The sequence below is a fragment of the Capsella rubella genome, unplaced genomic scaffold, assembly GCF_000375325.1.
Source record: "Capsella rubella cultivar Monte Gargano unplaced genomic scaffold, Caprub1_0 scaffold_3, whole genome shotgun sequence".
Lineage (NCBI taxonomy): Eukaryota > Viridiplantae > Streptophyta > Magnoliopsida > Brassicales > Brassicaceae > Capsella > Capsella rubella.
Window position 1 is genome coordinate 12,965,399 of NW_006238921.1, and position 14,366 is coordinate 12,979,764.

Genomic DNA, 14,366 nt, shown 5'->3' on the forward strand with positions numbered 1-14,366 from the left:
CCTTATGCTTTTATCTAAACATGAGCTATAAATTTAAGGGCGATCTTGCTGCAAATTACATTTCACAAATCCCAATATATATTAGAATCATATCCAATTGTATCTACAGATAGAATTCAACTATAAATACCAATGAATATTGTTGTATCAAAACACCAACCTATAATTAAAAATAATAAATAAATAAAACATAACAATTTGAAACAATGATTTGTACTTGTAGAAATTTAGAAGTATAATTAAACAATAAAAATTTAGTGAAGTCACTAATCAAACAATAAAACAGGGAGTAGAAATTATAAGTTTAAACGCTTATCAAAATATAAAATAAAATGAGGAAGATGAAACAAAACAAACCAGATGATGTTTGAGTGTAAATCTATGGCCATGTTACTACAGTTTATATGAGTTTTTATACTTTTTTGACGTTAAATTGATCAAGTAATAATTTTATTGCAAATACAGAAATCAATTCAGTGACAAAAAGAGAGCAATGTTAACAAGATATATGAAAGGTATTCACATAAAAAAAAATTCAAATCATTATTCTATTCAAATTTACCCAAAAAAAAGTAATAAGAGAAGTAGGTTGATCGTCAAAATTAGTTACCTAGATTAATACATCGAAGATATGATCAATGCATGTATAAGATGATAAGGAAATCAATAAATAAAACAGTCATATTTAAACGAAGATGGTCAATCAATGAAGACTAATAAATCGGAAAAACAATATTTAGATTTTTAAAAATTCGGAGGTGTGAAACAGTACTCAGAGAAACAAAATCTATCAAGGTCCACGGAAATCTATATATACAAACAAAGAGGTGTGAGAAAATAACAGTTGCGAAATTTTTAAGCTAGGGGTACAACGAATAAACACAATTTTTGGGTATAAAACTTTGCAATTTTTTGGATCATTAACAAATATAAATAGTTAGATGAGATAACGGAAACAATCTCATCCGTTAGATTAAAACGATGATCCCAGCAACCATAGAAAGTGGGTTTGAGCAACTAATTAACAAAGAGGTAATAACCATTATTACCTTTAGATGATAATGGCTAAGCAAATTTAAAGTCAAATAGGATTGGAAAAACAAAATTTGAAGAAACAATTGTATCAAGAAAATAGCTTTTTAAAATGAAATAAAACAAAACAATCAATAGTTTTTTTTAATAAAAACAAAGAGCTGTAGAATATTTATATATAGAACGAAAGGGTGTGACTGTGAAACATTGCACTGATTAAATTACAGGGGTTTTTATTAAAAGATGCATCCTTTTTAAAAGACACATCCTTTTAAAAAGACACGTTTTTGCTTTTATATATTCTGAGATTAAACAGTAACCTTTAGATCAAATAAAAATCAATCTGAACCGTTAGATTCAAAAGATGACATCAGCAGTAAACAAAAAGTGGGTTTGCTATTATATATAGATGTTATACTTTTATCAACATTTGCTGGTTTCTGTTTCATCTATGTATACGAAAAAAGTTGTATGTTAGATTAGTCCGTTTGAGATATAGTAATAACTACTTGTTCTTCACATTATTACTAAGGTCCAACATTGAAGTAATAATTAATTATACCATGAATAACAAAGACATAAACATTCAACTTCACAATCCTCCAAGACATATTCACTTAGACAGAAGCACATATATATATATGACTCGTCGTGCTAAATTATTGCCAAAATCTCAACCCTCTAATCCATCTCCTCTCTCTTACTCGCAACCTTTGGTTCTTGCAATTTTCTCTTCTAAAATCTTCATGGAAGGAGAAGAAGTTCCTTGGTAACTCTATTTCAATAAGCTCCATTTCTTATTTTATTTTCAAAAATATAATGTTTGATCTTTCTATATTTCATTCTAAACTAAAGATAGCCATTTAGATAAGCATACTAGCAGTTGACCCGCGCTGCGCGCGGGAGGTTTATAATTTTTAAGTTAATTTTTTTTTCATATTATGATATTTTATTTATTTTTTAATTGTTTTTCAAAACATATTATAGTTCTTTTCTCTTGAATTATTATCTTTCAGTATTTAAATTTGGATTAAAAACATTTTCTTTTGGGGAAAAATTTCAAAAATACCCCTTTTCATATACCTCTTTTTAAAAATACCCCATTTTCAAACTTTATCAAAAAACCACTAAAAATGTTGAAATTTATCCAAATATGTGTGTAAGTTTATAAATATACACACAGATTACTTTTATATGTGTATAAAACTTTATATACCTTTCATAAATAGCGTAAAAATAAATGATAAAAACCTTATAAAAACCGTATAAACCCTTTTAAAAACCTTTTAAAAACCTTATAAAACTTATAAAAACAATTTAAAATTATTTAAAACATTTTAAAATATTTGTATCGAATCTCCCAGTAGTAGTTATTATATAAAAGTACCTCATAAACTATATAAAACTTTATAATTTTTCTATTTAAAAAGGGGTATTTTTGAAAATAGATAGAAAAGGGGGTATTTTTAGAAAGGGGTACACCAAAAGGGGTATTTCTTAAAAATTCTCTTTTCTTTTTGATCATGTTATAAACTAATATATCACTTTCAATTTTATTTTTCCCCTTTAAAATTTTATATATACAATTACATAAATGTTGTTTTTATTCTATCATAAATTTTAAATTTACTTACATTCTTAAACTCAATAACACATTAAAAATTTTATAAACTATGATCAATTTAAAATGAAAGTTGAATTATATTATTACCACTAACTAATAAAAAATGAAAGTATTTCTTATTTAACATTTCATTTATTTACATAATTTATTTTTATTTATATAAATTTTCTATTAATTAAATAAGTAGCATAAATATGTACTAAATGAATGTTTTAAATTTATTTTAATGTAAAAAAATGTGGCTTAGGTGGATGCTTAGGTGGCATCATGAGAAGAGAGAAAAAGCTAACTTTATATATATAGATACTTTAGTATTTAGAAACTTTTACTTTTTATAAAAATATAATTTTTCCTTTTCATTTAAACCCAAAAATTAAGTGGTAAGTGAGTTAACATCCACTTATTTTCTTTTTGCAATTTTTGTTCATGATGTTTAGTAGTATTTCCTTTTTGTTATTGATTGGAAACCAAAACTCACTCTTTTTTGCTAACGTTAGCGTCTTTTATTTTTTATACCTAGTGTAATTGGTAATTTTCGTGTAAAATATATGGTTTGTTTGAAAAAAAAAAAAAGAATATTTATTTATTTAAAATTGAGATAATCCAGATTTTATATTAAATCAAGTGAGCCCTAGCGTGGAGCTACATGATTGGTCATTTGATTTTTCAATATATATATATATATAGATTTATTTTATTTTATTTTATATATTTTAGTTTTCCTTTTTACAAAAAGATTCTAATAATGGACAATGGTAAATAGATGATTAATCAAACCCTAAATCGAGATTTGTGTCCAGAGTAGTTGTTGTGACACAACTATGTTCCGTTTGTCTCTTCGAACAGCAGCAGCTGCCATACGACAGAAGAGAGAGAGAGAAAGAAGTTGGGAAGAAGCAGAACTAGGGAAAGAGCCATGCAAGAAACAGAAAATTAGGTTGCACCACAGATTCCTACGCAAGAAGAAGAAACAAGAGGTTGAGAATAAAAAGTTGAAAAGAAGCAAGCAAGATTGGAAATATTGTGTTGCGGCAGAGATTCCTCTGGATCTCCTGATCGAGATTCTGACAAGATTGCCTCCGACATCAGTAGTGAAACTCAAGTGTGTCTCAAAGTTTTGGTCATCTCTCTTGTCCTCTAGAGATTTTTCCAACCGTTTCCTCATGCTCCCATCTCAACCTCGTCTTTACATGACTTTATTGGACCGCCTCTTCTATTCCAAGTCTTTGCTCTTATCATCAGCCGCTCCAAGCCCGTTTCCTTCTACCTTCGAATTCGATCAAGACCAGACCGTTCGTAGGATGGGAGGCTTCGACCCACGCTTTCTCCATGGCTTTATTTGCTTCATGTACTATCTAAATGCACGGATCTATAACCCTAGCACCAGGCAACTTTATATCATACCTTTTATAAATAAAAAATCTGATATCATAGCTGAGTGCCGTGACGTTCATAACGATCCTTATACCATCCAGTACTATATGGGACACGACACTGTAAACGATCAGTATAAACTACTCTGCACAATATTGATAGGTGATATAGGAAAGCTAAGGCAAGAGTATTGGGTCTATGTTCTAGAAGGTGGTGGTTCGTGGAAAAGGAAGAGCGTTACGAATGATGTCCATCCTCATATTCCTAATGTATTAGCACTATGTATGAACGGAGCTATATATTATTGTGCGTGGACTGATGAATATACATGTGTGCTTGTGAGGTTTGATGTCAGGTCTGAAGAATTAGATATGTTGCAAGTACCTTGGGGGGACGGTGAGAAGGTAGCTAGACTTGACAAGACAGTGTCTCAAATGGATTATGCCGGGAAAGTGGCTGTTTTAGACATCACCATTATAAAAGAGACCGGTGTAATGTATCTATGGGTTGTGGAAGATTGGAGGAAGAAAGAATGGTCGAGGAAGAATTTGGTTTTGAAGCCTTGTCAAATGCATTTGGTTACTACCAATCAATTGAAAATAAGAGGTACACATCTAAAAGGTAGGATTCTTTTGTTTCCGATGGGATTGGTCTCTCCCTTTTACATCTTGTGCTATGATCTACAAACGAATGATTTAAAAAAGATTGAGATCAAAGAGATACCGGAGTGCTGGTTTAGTAAGGATGAAGATATAACATATTTTGATGTGGATTTCATGCATCCGAGTAAGAGCATTAGATACTTGGAAAATGAGGTTAAGCTTTTCAGATAATCGTTGTTTTTAGTTATTTTTTCTATCGAATCGTATTTTCTACATTCTTCTATCATTTTGTTTGGTTAACAAGTATACTTTATTCAGTTCTAGTGATTCTTTTTGAACTTTTGTGGTTAAATTTTACTTGGAAGAGAACATGAACATTTCAATATCAGAAGATTTTTAAAATAAGCTTTGATCTCAATATCAGAACATGAACATTTCACTATGAAGCATACAAAGTCCAAACCACTCATTAATTTAATTTATCAAGGAAAAATCTTTTACAGCAAAGCTACAAACCAACATGTGTTTTGTAATCCTAACCCAAAGTTTTTCATAACACAATATATATATTACAAATATACCCTTCTTTTATCTAATCACATGCAAGATTCTCTCTTTAAAATTTATAAAAATAAAAATAAAATTATTTCTTTTATAAAGCAACACATAATAAAAGAGCAAGAAAACTCCATAGTGAAAGAGAGAGCTAAGATAAGAAAAAAAAATGTCGAAAGAAGTGAGCGAAGAAGGAAGACATGGCAAAGACTACGTGGATCCACCACCAGCTCCACTTCTTGACATGGCTGAGCTTAAGCTCTGGTCTTTCTACAGAGCTATCATCGCAGAGTTCATCGCCACTCTCCTCTTCCTCTACGTAACCGTAGCTACAGTCATTGGCCACAAGAACCAAACCGGTCCTTGTGGCGGCGTTGGTTTACTCGGCATCGCTTGGTCCTTTGGTGGCATGATCTTTGTCGTCGTCTATTGCACCGCCGGTATCTCCGGTAATAATATTAACCTCAACAAAAACTTGTCCTAAAGATTTTACAAGAAGATATTGCATTTTGAAGATCTTGAAAATATCAAGTTGTTTAAACGCAGGAGGTCACATCAATCCAGCTGTGACGTTTGGTTTGTTCTTGGCTCGAAAAGTGTCGCTCCTTAGAGCGGTGGCCTATATGGTGGCTCAGTGTCTTGGAGCCATTTGTGGAGTTGGACTCGTTAAGGCCTTCATGATGACTCCATACAAAGGTCACGGAGGTGGAGCTAACACTATTGCTCATGGCTATAGCACTGGAACTGCTCTTGGTGCTGAGATTATTGGCACTTTTGTCTTGGTTTACACTGTCTTCTCTGCCACTGACCCCAAAAGAAGTGCCCGTGACTCCCATGTCCCGGTTAGTATAATATTTCAAACTTGGTTTTTTTGTGTAATTTTCATCTAAAGTTGAAATCTTTTGAATGTTGTTGCATGATATAATTTCATGGTTCTCAAAATGGGTTTGTGTAATTTTATAACAAAGTTGAATAATTTTCATAGGGTTTTTCTCATAATGGGTTTGTATAATTTCTTGAAAATTCTTGCTAGGTATTTCATATGGGTTTGTGTAATTTAGAGTAAAGTTTAATATTTTGAATATATTTCATAGGTTTTTTAAAATGGTTTAGTGTATAATTAATATTTTTTACAACTTTTCAGCATGTGGTTGTGTAATTTATATGGGGGAAAAAAGTTGAAAATGTTTTTTTTTTTTGTTTTATAGGTTTTGGCTCCTTTACCAATTGGGTTCGCTGTGTTCATGGTGCATTTGGCTACTATCCCCATTACTGGAACTGGGATTAATCCAGCTAGAAGCTTTGGTGCTGCTGTCATCTACAACGATAAGAAAGCTTGGGACGACCATGTAAGTATTAGTCCTCTCTCTCATTTACATTTTACAATCAGTTTTAGTTAGTTTTTGTCAAATAATTATTGATTGAACTTTTGGTGTTAATGGATTTGAAACTGAAGTGGATCTTTTGGGTTGGACCGTTCGTGGGAGCATTAGCAGCAGCAGCATACCATCAATATATCTTGAGAGCTGCAGCAATCAAAGCCTTGGCTTCATTCCGCAGCAACCCAACCAATTGATGCATGCATGAGAGAGACTTCTTAGAAACTATCTATAAAAAAAAAAAAAAAAACTATCGAAATGCACTATGTTGTGTGTGTCTGTTTTTTAGCTTTTAATTTGGTGTAATCTTTTGTCTTTTGCGGACTTATTCAATTTCATATAGTTAAGTTTGGTTTTCAATTCATCTTTGTATCGTTGCTTTATTTCATGTAGGACACATCTTAATATCTTATGCTTCACTTTTACATTATAGTCGGAACTTAAAACATTCCTTTGTGTTTTTGTCTTATGGTACTTTAGATTCTTCTTATCCGATGGTCAGATCACAAACCACTCACATATTGACACATGGTCCTTAGTTAGAAGTAGGAATCTAAACTAATATATAGCTAAAGCCTTAAGCCTTGGGGCATGTAATAAGGATAGAGTTTAGCAAATACGCAAATGTTACAACTCACACGTCTCGTCTTTTCAGAAAAGCAGAGACAGAGAGGATTTGGTGTGGTCCTTTTGATAAAGAGGTCAAAAATTTCGAAAAGGGTTCAAAAAGCAAACGAAGATGGAGAGGAAAAAGATAAAGGACCACCTCACCAAATGGTCCACACTTCAACTTTCTTCACTCTTCACAATGTAGCCGTTATGACTTATATGCCTTGGTCGGTTCGGTTTGGCTGGTTAAACGTAAACTTCCGGTTTACCTATTTGTCTACCTCGGTGATAACCACGGTGGTATCCGGAAATCACAGTTGATGAGAATGAAGTTCGTACGACTAGGCCTGGCAAAAAAACCGGAACTGAAAATCCGAACCGGAACCGATCCAAAAAATTAAATCTGAATCCGAAATTTTTGATTTATCCTATTGGGTCCTAAATTTTTCTACCCGAAAACCTAAAAGTGAACTCGACCCAAACTCGAACCCGAAAATACCCGAAATATAAAATATATAAATAATATAGAATCCGAAGTATGTACTCGAATACCCGAACCCGAAAATCTGAATTTTTACAAATTTTTGGATATTTTGGATAAAATTTCGGGTATTTGTGTACCCAAAATTTTTTGGACTTTTAACAGTTATAAAAATTTATACCTGGACCGACCCGAATCCAAGTGGACCCGAACCAAATTTTTAGATTTACTTTATTGGATTTTAAACTTCTCTACCCAAAAAACTCGAACCCGAACTGTTTTTACCCGAATCTGGCCCCGAGTACCAATGCCCAGGGCTATTCGTACCCACAATCCTGAGCTTTGGCTCTTCATCAGCTGATTCTAGTTTTGAGAAGGTAACAGAAAGAAGTAAAAAAGGGTAAAAACAATTCTTGTTACCGTTTTGTTCTCTCTAGCGAGAGAATTTACCACTGGTATAGAATTTTGTTTGGATTTAAAAGTGGCTAAAGAAAAGGTTCATTCTACAATTTGGTTCTCTCTCAAGGACAATAAAGCAGACAACAGCATAGAAGTTTACTTTTTCGAACCAGATAGCCATTCCCTTGTTTCCAACCATGTGAGCTCAAGAAGGTTAGTCGGGTAATGCAGTTCCACGTTCCAAGTTGTTTTTGATCTCCAGTGTGTATTTTCCAAACGCGCGCTCGATCTTCTTGTTGAAATGCTCGTTTCTGTCGTTGATGGAATCGATATCCTTCTCTTCCCGGAACTTTCTCCTCCTGCTGAACTCTTGTCGCTTTTGTTCTCTGTCGAAGAGCTCTTTTGCCATCTTATCTATCTTATCTTGTGAAGTTTTTGGAGCCTGTAAAAGTTTAACAAAAGGATTGAGCTTTTCTATGACTCATTGCTTTACAGATTTGAGTCTAAAGTTGACCAAAATGACAATCACGAACCTTCCCATATTGCAAGCTTGAGGCCTCACGGTAGAACTCAGGATCAGCTGCTCTCATTCTGTTATACTCCTCTAGATCAACCTGAATGTTCTTTGTCCGTTTCTTATATGCGTTGTATAACGTCTTCTGGTTAAAAACTGAAGAAACATACAATATTTCACACATAAGCCTCCTAATAATTGAGTTATAAACAAGATAAAACATAACAAATGATAAGAGAGCAAAGTAACAATTGAGTAAGAATTTCACGTACCATCCCAACCAGCAGGCGTAGGTTCCTTTTCCCATTTTTTGTATTTTGATTCTGCTGCTTCTTGAGTATCGAGCATATAAGCCTTTGTCATATCTAAACCATTTGCATCAAGAATTTTACCAATCTTTTTCTTCCTCCCCTCCAACCATTTCTGTTTTGAGATTCCTTTCAACTCTTTTGGTGCTTCCATTTTCTTCTTTTCACTCCCGACATCAGTCTGATTGGATTTTCTAGCTTCATTCTAAGAAAAGTAAAGGAAAAATGGACGAGTTACATTTGCAAAATCTTTGTTGGATTTTTAAAGAGTTACTGTACAAAAGGACTTACCATCTTAAGTCTCAACTCGAACAACTTCTTCTTCCTCCCTGTAAGTTGAGTCACGTCTACTTCAGGTTCTTGGTTATCCTCTTCCTCCTCTTCTTCTTCAGAACTATCTTCCTCTATTCTTTTATCATCGAGTGAATCCCTTGCTTGCTCATGAACTTTAGCACCCACACCGACAGCTTCAGCTAATTCTTTTGTCACATGAAAAAGAAAAACAAGTCTCAGAATGGGAATCTACATGCTTTATATCAGAATTACACGATTTTCTCATAAGACAGAACATCGCATTGACAAATAACATGTCAATATCTGTGTCTGCAAAGAGTGTATAAATTACAGACTTAAAACTCAGCCACACTGTAGCATCACTAGAAACTCAATGCGCAAATTCACTAACAGCTCTCTAAACAAATAGCATAGCAAACAAACAATAAACCTCAAACAACTACTGCTATGCATCAAAATCATAAACCATAATCACAGGAAACGAATCAACACAGACGATAACAGCTAAACCACAAGAATAGAGAAAGAACACAAACCGGCATTCTGCTTCTCCAATCTGGCCTTGACTTCAGCAATTTTCTTAAAGCAATACTCGACACACTCATGATAAGGATTCGACGCGTTTATACAGTCCGGATGCACTCTTCTCGCATTATCCATATTTCCAAGCGTACAAAACTGCTAAAAAAAAAACAGAAAAGTAGAGTTATCCAATTTAGCATTGAGATCTGAGAATACCAACCAAAAAGGTACAAGTAAACAATACTACATCCCAAAACTATACAGAGGCAACTAAACAACTAAATCCACACAACAAGCTGATGCAAAGTAAGATCTTAACTGAGTTCAATGCAAAATCCCAAATTTGCATCTTTATACAACACAAGCACCTAATGAGAACTTAACTGGGTTCAATGAACAAAATCCTAATTTGTTCAAACCCTAAAATCAGGAGAAGAATCCTAAACTTACAAAACACCATAAATCACCATCGATTTCGAGATTCAATGTAAGAGAAACACAGAATTTTTCGTAACATCTTGACGAAAACCTAATGGAAACATACATAAACCATCTCTACTCAAACCAAACGATTGAAATCGATAGAACAAAATCAAAACCCTACGAACACAGAGAAGTATAAATCTTAACTCAAGAAACCAACCTGTGAAGAAACAATCCCCAAGTATGAGATTGAGACGAACACCAGAAATTTTCGCAAACAATAATTTTTTCTTTTTCCTCAGTAGAGAGAAGAAGAGATGGAAAGAATCTTAAAAAAAAGGAAAATTTCAGAAAATAAAAATCAGTGAAAAAGAGATAACTTGATGGGTTACAGATGGGCCTGTAAAATATGATTTGGGCCGATAAAATTAGTGGCTGTTCTATACTGACTTTAACTAATCCTAGAAAGATGTAAATAAATTCAGTCTATGTTTTTCTTATTTGATTTACAATTTTTAATTATTGGGAGGTTGATTTTTTAAAAAGTTTGTGGATTTCAAAAGTTTAGAATTTTAAGATTCTTTAAAAATTTTGTAGATTCTAAAATGTTGTTTACCCCGCTTTTTAGAGATTAGTATATTCTTCATATGATATATTTTACAAATACTTATGATAAGTCCAGTATTTTAGAAGTTGTTTTTAATGACCAAATATGTAGGAAATCATTTTCTCAATAACAGGATTTGATAGAATTGTAAATACTCAACTTTTCTAATAACAAAAGATTTTTAATAGAATTACAAAATAAAAAAACTTTATCAAGAATCTAAGAATTCATAAACCAATAGCAATCAAATTTTAAACTCTAAATATCTTTAAACCAATTACCCCTCAATCTATGGTTCTCTATGAATTGTTAGTTTTTTCTTTTTTTTTTAATCATTTTAAACATACGAAAACTATATAGGTCTTTTTGCAAATATTTGAAAGTATAATTTAACAAAATCGAAATACAAAAGGAAAACAAAAAAGTTCTCCTTCAACCAGTGTAAGATTTAGAATGCCCCTTTAATCTTCCTCTATTACATAGTTCGTTTATTACATCTGAGTAAGCAATAATAGGTTCAGTGTTATGTTCCTCCTTTGATTCACTTGTGGCTGGCTTGTTCTCTGTTTCTGCCTGCAAATTCTGTTTCATCGAGCCGAACTTTACAGAAATTTTCTCCAACAGTTCATCTGCTTCACTCAGCTTACCATCTTTCATAAGTGAAGTGATGATACTGTTGTACGTGAACCGATCAGGCTCTAGTCCTTTCTCCTCCATTTCTGATAGAAGATCATATGCTTCTTTTAACTTCTTGTCTTTGCAGAAAGCCGAGATCATCGTGTTGTATGTAACTGTATCAACCTCTCTCTCCTTGATAAGTGTATTGAAGAAATTGAGAGCCTTTTCTGTCATACCTTCCTTACAAAGACCATTGAGAAGAATGTTGCATGTATAGTTATCAGGCTTGAAAGAGTGTTTGATCGATTCGTTGTAAAACTCGAATGCTTTCTCAACTCGTCCTTCTTTGCAGTATCCTAGGATGATTGAATTGAAAGTACTATCATCTGGAAGCAAACCATTCCCGGCAAGCTCATCGAATTTCTCCATTGCTAGCTCAGTTTTTCCATGGTGACAGAGACCTCCAATTAAAGAGTTAAAGGTGCTCACGGTAGGAGTAATCTTTATCTTCTTCATCTCGTCCCACATCTCCAAAGCTTTCTCCACTTTTTCTTCCCTGAAGTATCCTGTGATTAATGTGCCATAACTAACCTCGTCAATAATATATCCTCGTTTGTGTGCATTATTCAGCAAATTGTATGCTTCATCAGGTTTCCTCTCTTTACATAGAGCATCAAGAATGGTATTAAGGGTAATAGTATTCATCTTAATGCCTTTTTGCCCCATCTCACGCATCATTTCAAGGGCACCACTCAAATCTCCTACTTTCAAATATGCTTTAATTAGGGTATGATAAGTTACTCTGTCAGGAGAAAACCCGTGCACTTCCACCAATTCCTTAACCTTTCTAGTAACCTCTTCCCTATTCTCTTCCTTACAAAGCCACTTAACAGAGATATTATGAGTCACTTGGTTAGGTTTAACTCCATCATTTTCCATTTGCTCCATTAACTTCCTAGCCTCCAAACTAATCCCAAATTCGAAACACCCATCAATCAATGTATTGTAAGTAACCACATCTGGCTGTAACTTCAAATGCTTCATCTCATCCATTAATTCAAGAGCTTCCCTGACACTTCCCGCATTGCACAGCCCATTGATCAACATGTTATAGGTCCAAAGATCCGGTAATATGTTTGTTTGCTTCATCAGCTCCACAATCTGAAATGCTTCTTTCAACGAACCCAGCTTACAGTAACCATACACTAAATTATTGTAAGTAACCCTATTTGGCACCAACCCAAACTTCTTCATATCCAACAACAATGTCTTAACATCATTCAAACGCCCTTTCGTAGACATTGCTTTCAGAATCGTATTGTAAGTAACATTATCAGGATTCACACTGAACTCACTAACCATCCTCTCTAACATTCCTACAGCATCATCAAGCTTTCCTTCTAAACAATACCCATTAACCAAAACATTGAAAGTTTGCACATTTAGCGAGACACCAAGCTTAACCATATCATCAAACACTTCTCTAGCACTCGAGAGAGAGAAAGTAGAAGGGTACCTAACTAAACCAAGGAGAAGAGTGTTGCAAGTGAGCAGATTTGGTTTGAGCTTTAATCGAATCATCTTCTGAAAGATCTGTAACGCAACGTGAGGCTTTCCGGCATGAAGATACGAACTGAGAGCAATGTCGAACAGAGCCTTAGAGGGATGAGGCGAGAGATGAAGATTCGGGTGGAGGAGAGAGTTGCAAAGAGAGAGAGATGCATCAGAGGTGCGGATGTAGGAGACGAGAAGAGACTTGGCGTCAGCGAATTTGTGGTGGGAGAGAAGAGAACGGACTACGGTGAGAAGGGGAAGAGGGGAATTCGATGGGAATGCTTCTGGGATTGAAGTCTGTGCCCATTGGTAGAAGGAGACTAGGGTTTCGGGTTTCTTAGCGAGTGAAGGAGAAGAGAGGAGAGAGGTAAGGAGAGGCTGTGTGATTTGAGGGATGTAGGGATTTAGGGTTTCGAGCAAATGGGTCTTCTCTGAAGTGAGGATTGATGTTAGGGTTTTTAGTAATTGAGATTCCGGTGGCTTCAAAGTCGCCATTTTTGTTGACAAACAGTTGAATTGATTGCATCGTTTGGAAGAAGAAGAAGCTACGAAAATGAAGGTTTTCACTGTGATGGCTAAAACTGTAATGTGTAAACTAAACCGGGATTAGCCTGAACCGGAAATTGGAAGACTCGGTTTGTATGATTAACCAAACGCAATGGACACTGTCGTTTCAGGATTATGAAGAAATTGTTTTTTTTTTTTTAAATTAGTTTGTTTGAGTTTAGATGTTGAAAATAGGAATGAGAAAGATTTCAGTTTTATTGGCAATAAATTTTTTAGATAGAAAATTAGTAGTTTTGATTTTTTGAATCTTGATAATAAAAAAACGTATGTGGAACTCTGCACAAAGAAAAAACATGTTTTCATTAGGTAATTGCAAACATATTTAGGAAATATATTTTTATAAACTATGTAGATATCATCCCTTCATTATTTTGCGCAAATTCTTTGTGATTTGATTAACCGTAAAAGTATATAATATTTAAAACAATGAAAATATTTTGTGAAAAAGGAACTCTATGAAGAAGAATCATATTTTTCATATTTTTGTGACTAAATGAAGTTTGGTTACTTTGTTGGACAACTAATTCAACTCTCACTATGCGGGTTTTATTTGGTTACCAGGTTATCATGTAATGAATTTAATGTGGGAAACAAAAACCAATTTGCGTGGTCTGAAGACGCCTTTGAAGGAAAAAATAATCTAGCTATGTTGTATATCTTTGCGATACTGATATATAGTAGTCGAAGATTCTCATATTTGTCAATTAGGCAAAAATGAAGAGGATAAAAAGTTATATATGCTTAAGAAAAGAGTAATTAAAACTACTTATATACTATAAATTATTTTTGGTTTAAGAATGAGTTGACAGTTTTTAATGTATAACAATCTTCAACATTAGTTTGTTAATTTGAGTTGGAAACGAGTAATTCTTTCTTCACTAAGTCAAACAATACCATTTTCAAT

General features: G+C 33.6%; 4 protein-coding genes across 5 annotated transcripts; 2 read left to right on the forward strand and 2 right to left on the reverse strand.

Moving 5' to 3' along the window:
• Positions 1-3,477: 3,477 nt before the first annotated feature.
• Positions 3,478-4,863, forward strand: LOC17892147 (F-box only protein 8). Its single transcript, XM_006297569.1, has one exon. The coding sequence runs from the start codon at positions 3,478-3,480 to the stop codon at positions 4,861-4,863; it is 1,386 nt and encodes a 461-aa protein (XP_006297631.1).
• A 450-nt stretch (positions 4,864-5,313) lies between these two features.
• LOC17892085 (probable aquaporin PIP2-8) lies at positions 5,314-6,996 on the forward strand. Its single transcript, XM_006298226.2, has 4 exons — positions 5,314-5,636; positions 5,734-6,029; positions 6,396-6,536; positions 6,644-6,996. Exons 1-4 carry the CDS (start codon positions 5,357-5,359, stop codon positions 6,761-6,763), a joined length of 837 nt encoding a protein of 278 aa, XP_006298288.1. The 5' UTR covers positions 5,314-5,356; the 3' UTR covers positions 6,764-6,996.
• Positions 6,997-8,047: 1,051 nt separating this feature from the next.
• On the reverse strand, positions 8,048-10,443 carry LOC17893287 (pre-mRNA-splicing factor syf2). Of its 2 annotated transcripts, none has more exons than XM_023785837.1 (6): positions 10,337-10,443; positions 9,708-9,852; positions 9,169-9,356; positions 8,842-9,082; positions 8,589-8,725; positions 8,048-8,497 (listed from the first exon to the last, which is right to left on the reverse strand). In XM_023785837.1, exons 2-6 carry the CDS (start codon positions 9,829-9,831, stop codon positions 8,270-8,272), a joined length of 918 nt encoding a protein of 305 aa, XP_023641605.1. In that variant the 5' UTR covers positions 9,832-9,852; positions 10,337-10,443; the 3' UTR covers positions 8,048-8,269. The 2 variants fall into 2 exon arrangements, with proteins under 2 accessions (XP_023641605.1, XP_006298098.2); XM_006298036.2 differs by having other exon boundaries at positions 9,708-9,849; positions 10,337-10,441.
• Positions 10,444-11,067: 624 nt separating this feature from the next.
• On the reverse strand, positions 11,068-13,437 carry LOC17893461 (pentatricopeptide repeat-containing protein At2g16880). Its single transcript, XM_006299969.2, has one exon. The coding sequence runs from the start codon at positions 13,388-13,390 to the stop codon at positions 11,156-11,158; it is 2,235 nt and encodes a 744-aa protein (XP_006300031.1). The 5' UTR covers positions 13,391-13,437; the 3' UTR covers positions 11,068-11,155.
• Between the last annotated feature and the right edge of the window lie 929 nt (positions 13,438-14,366).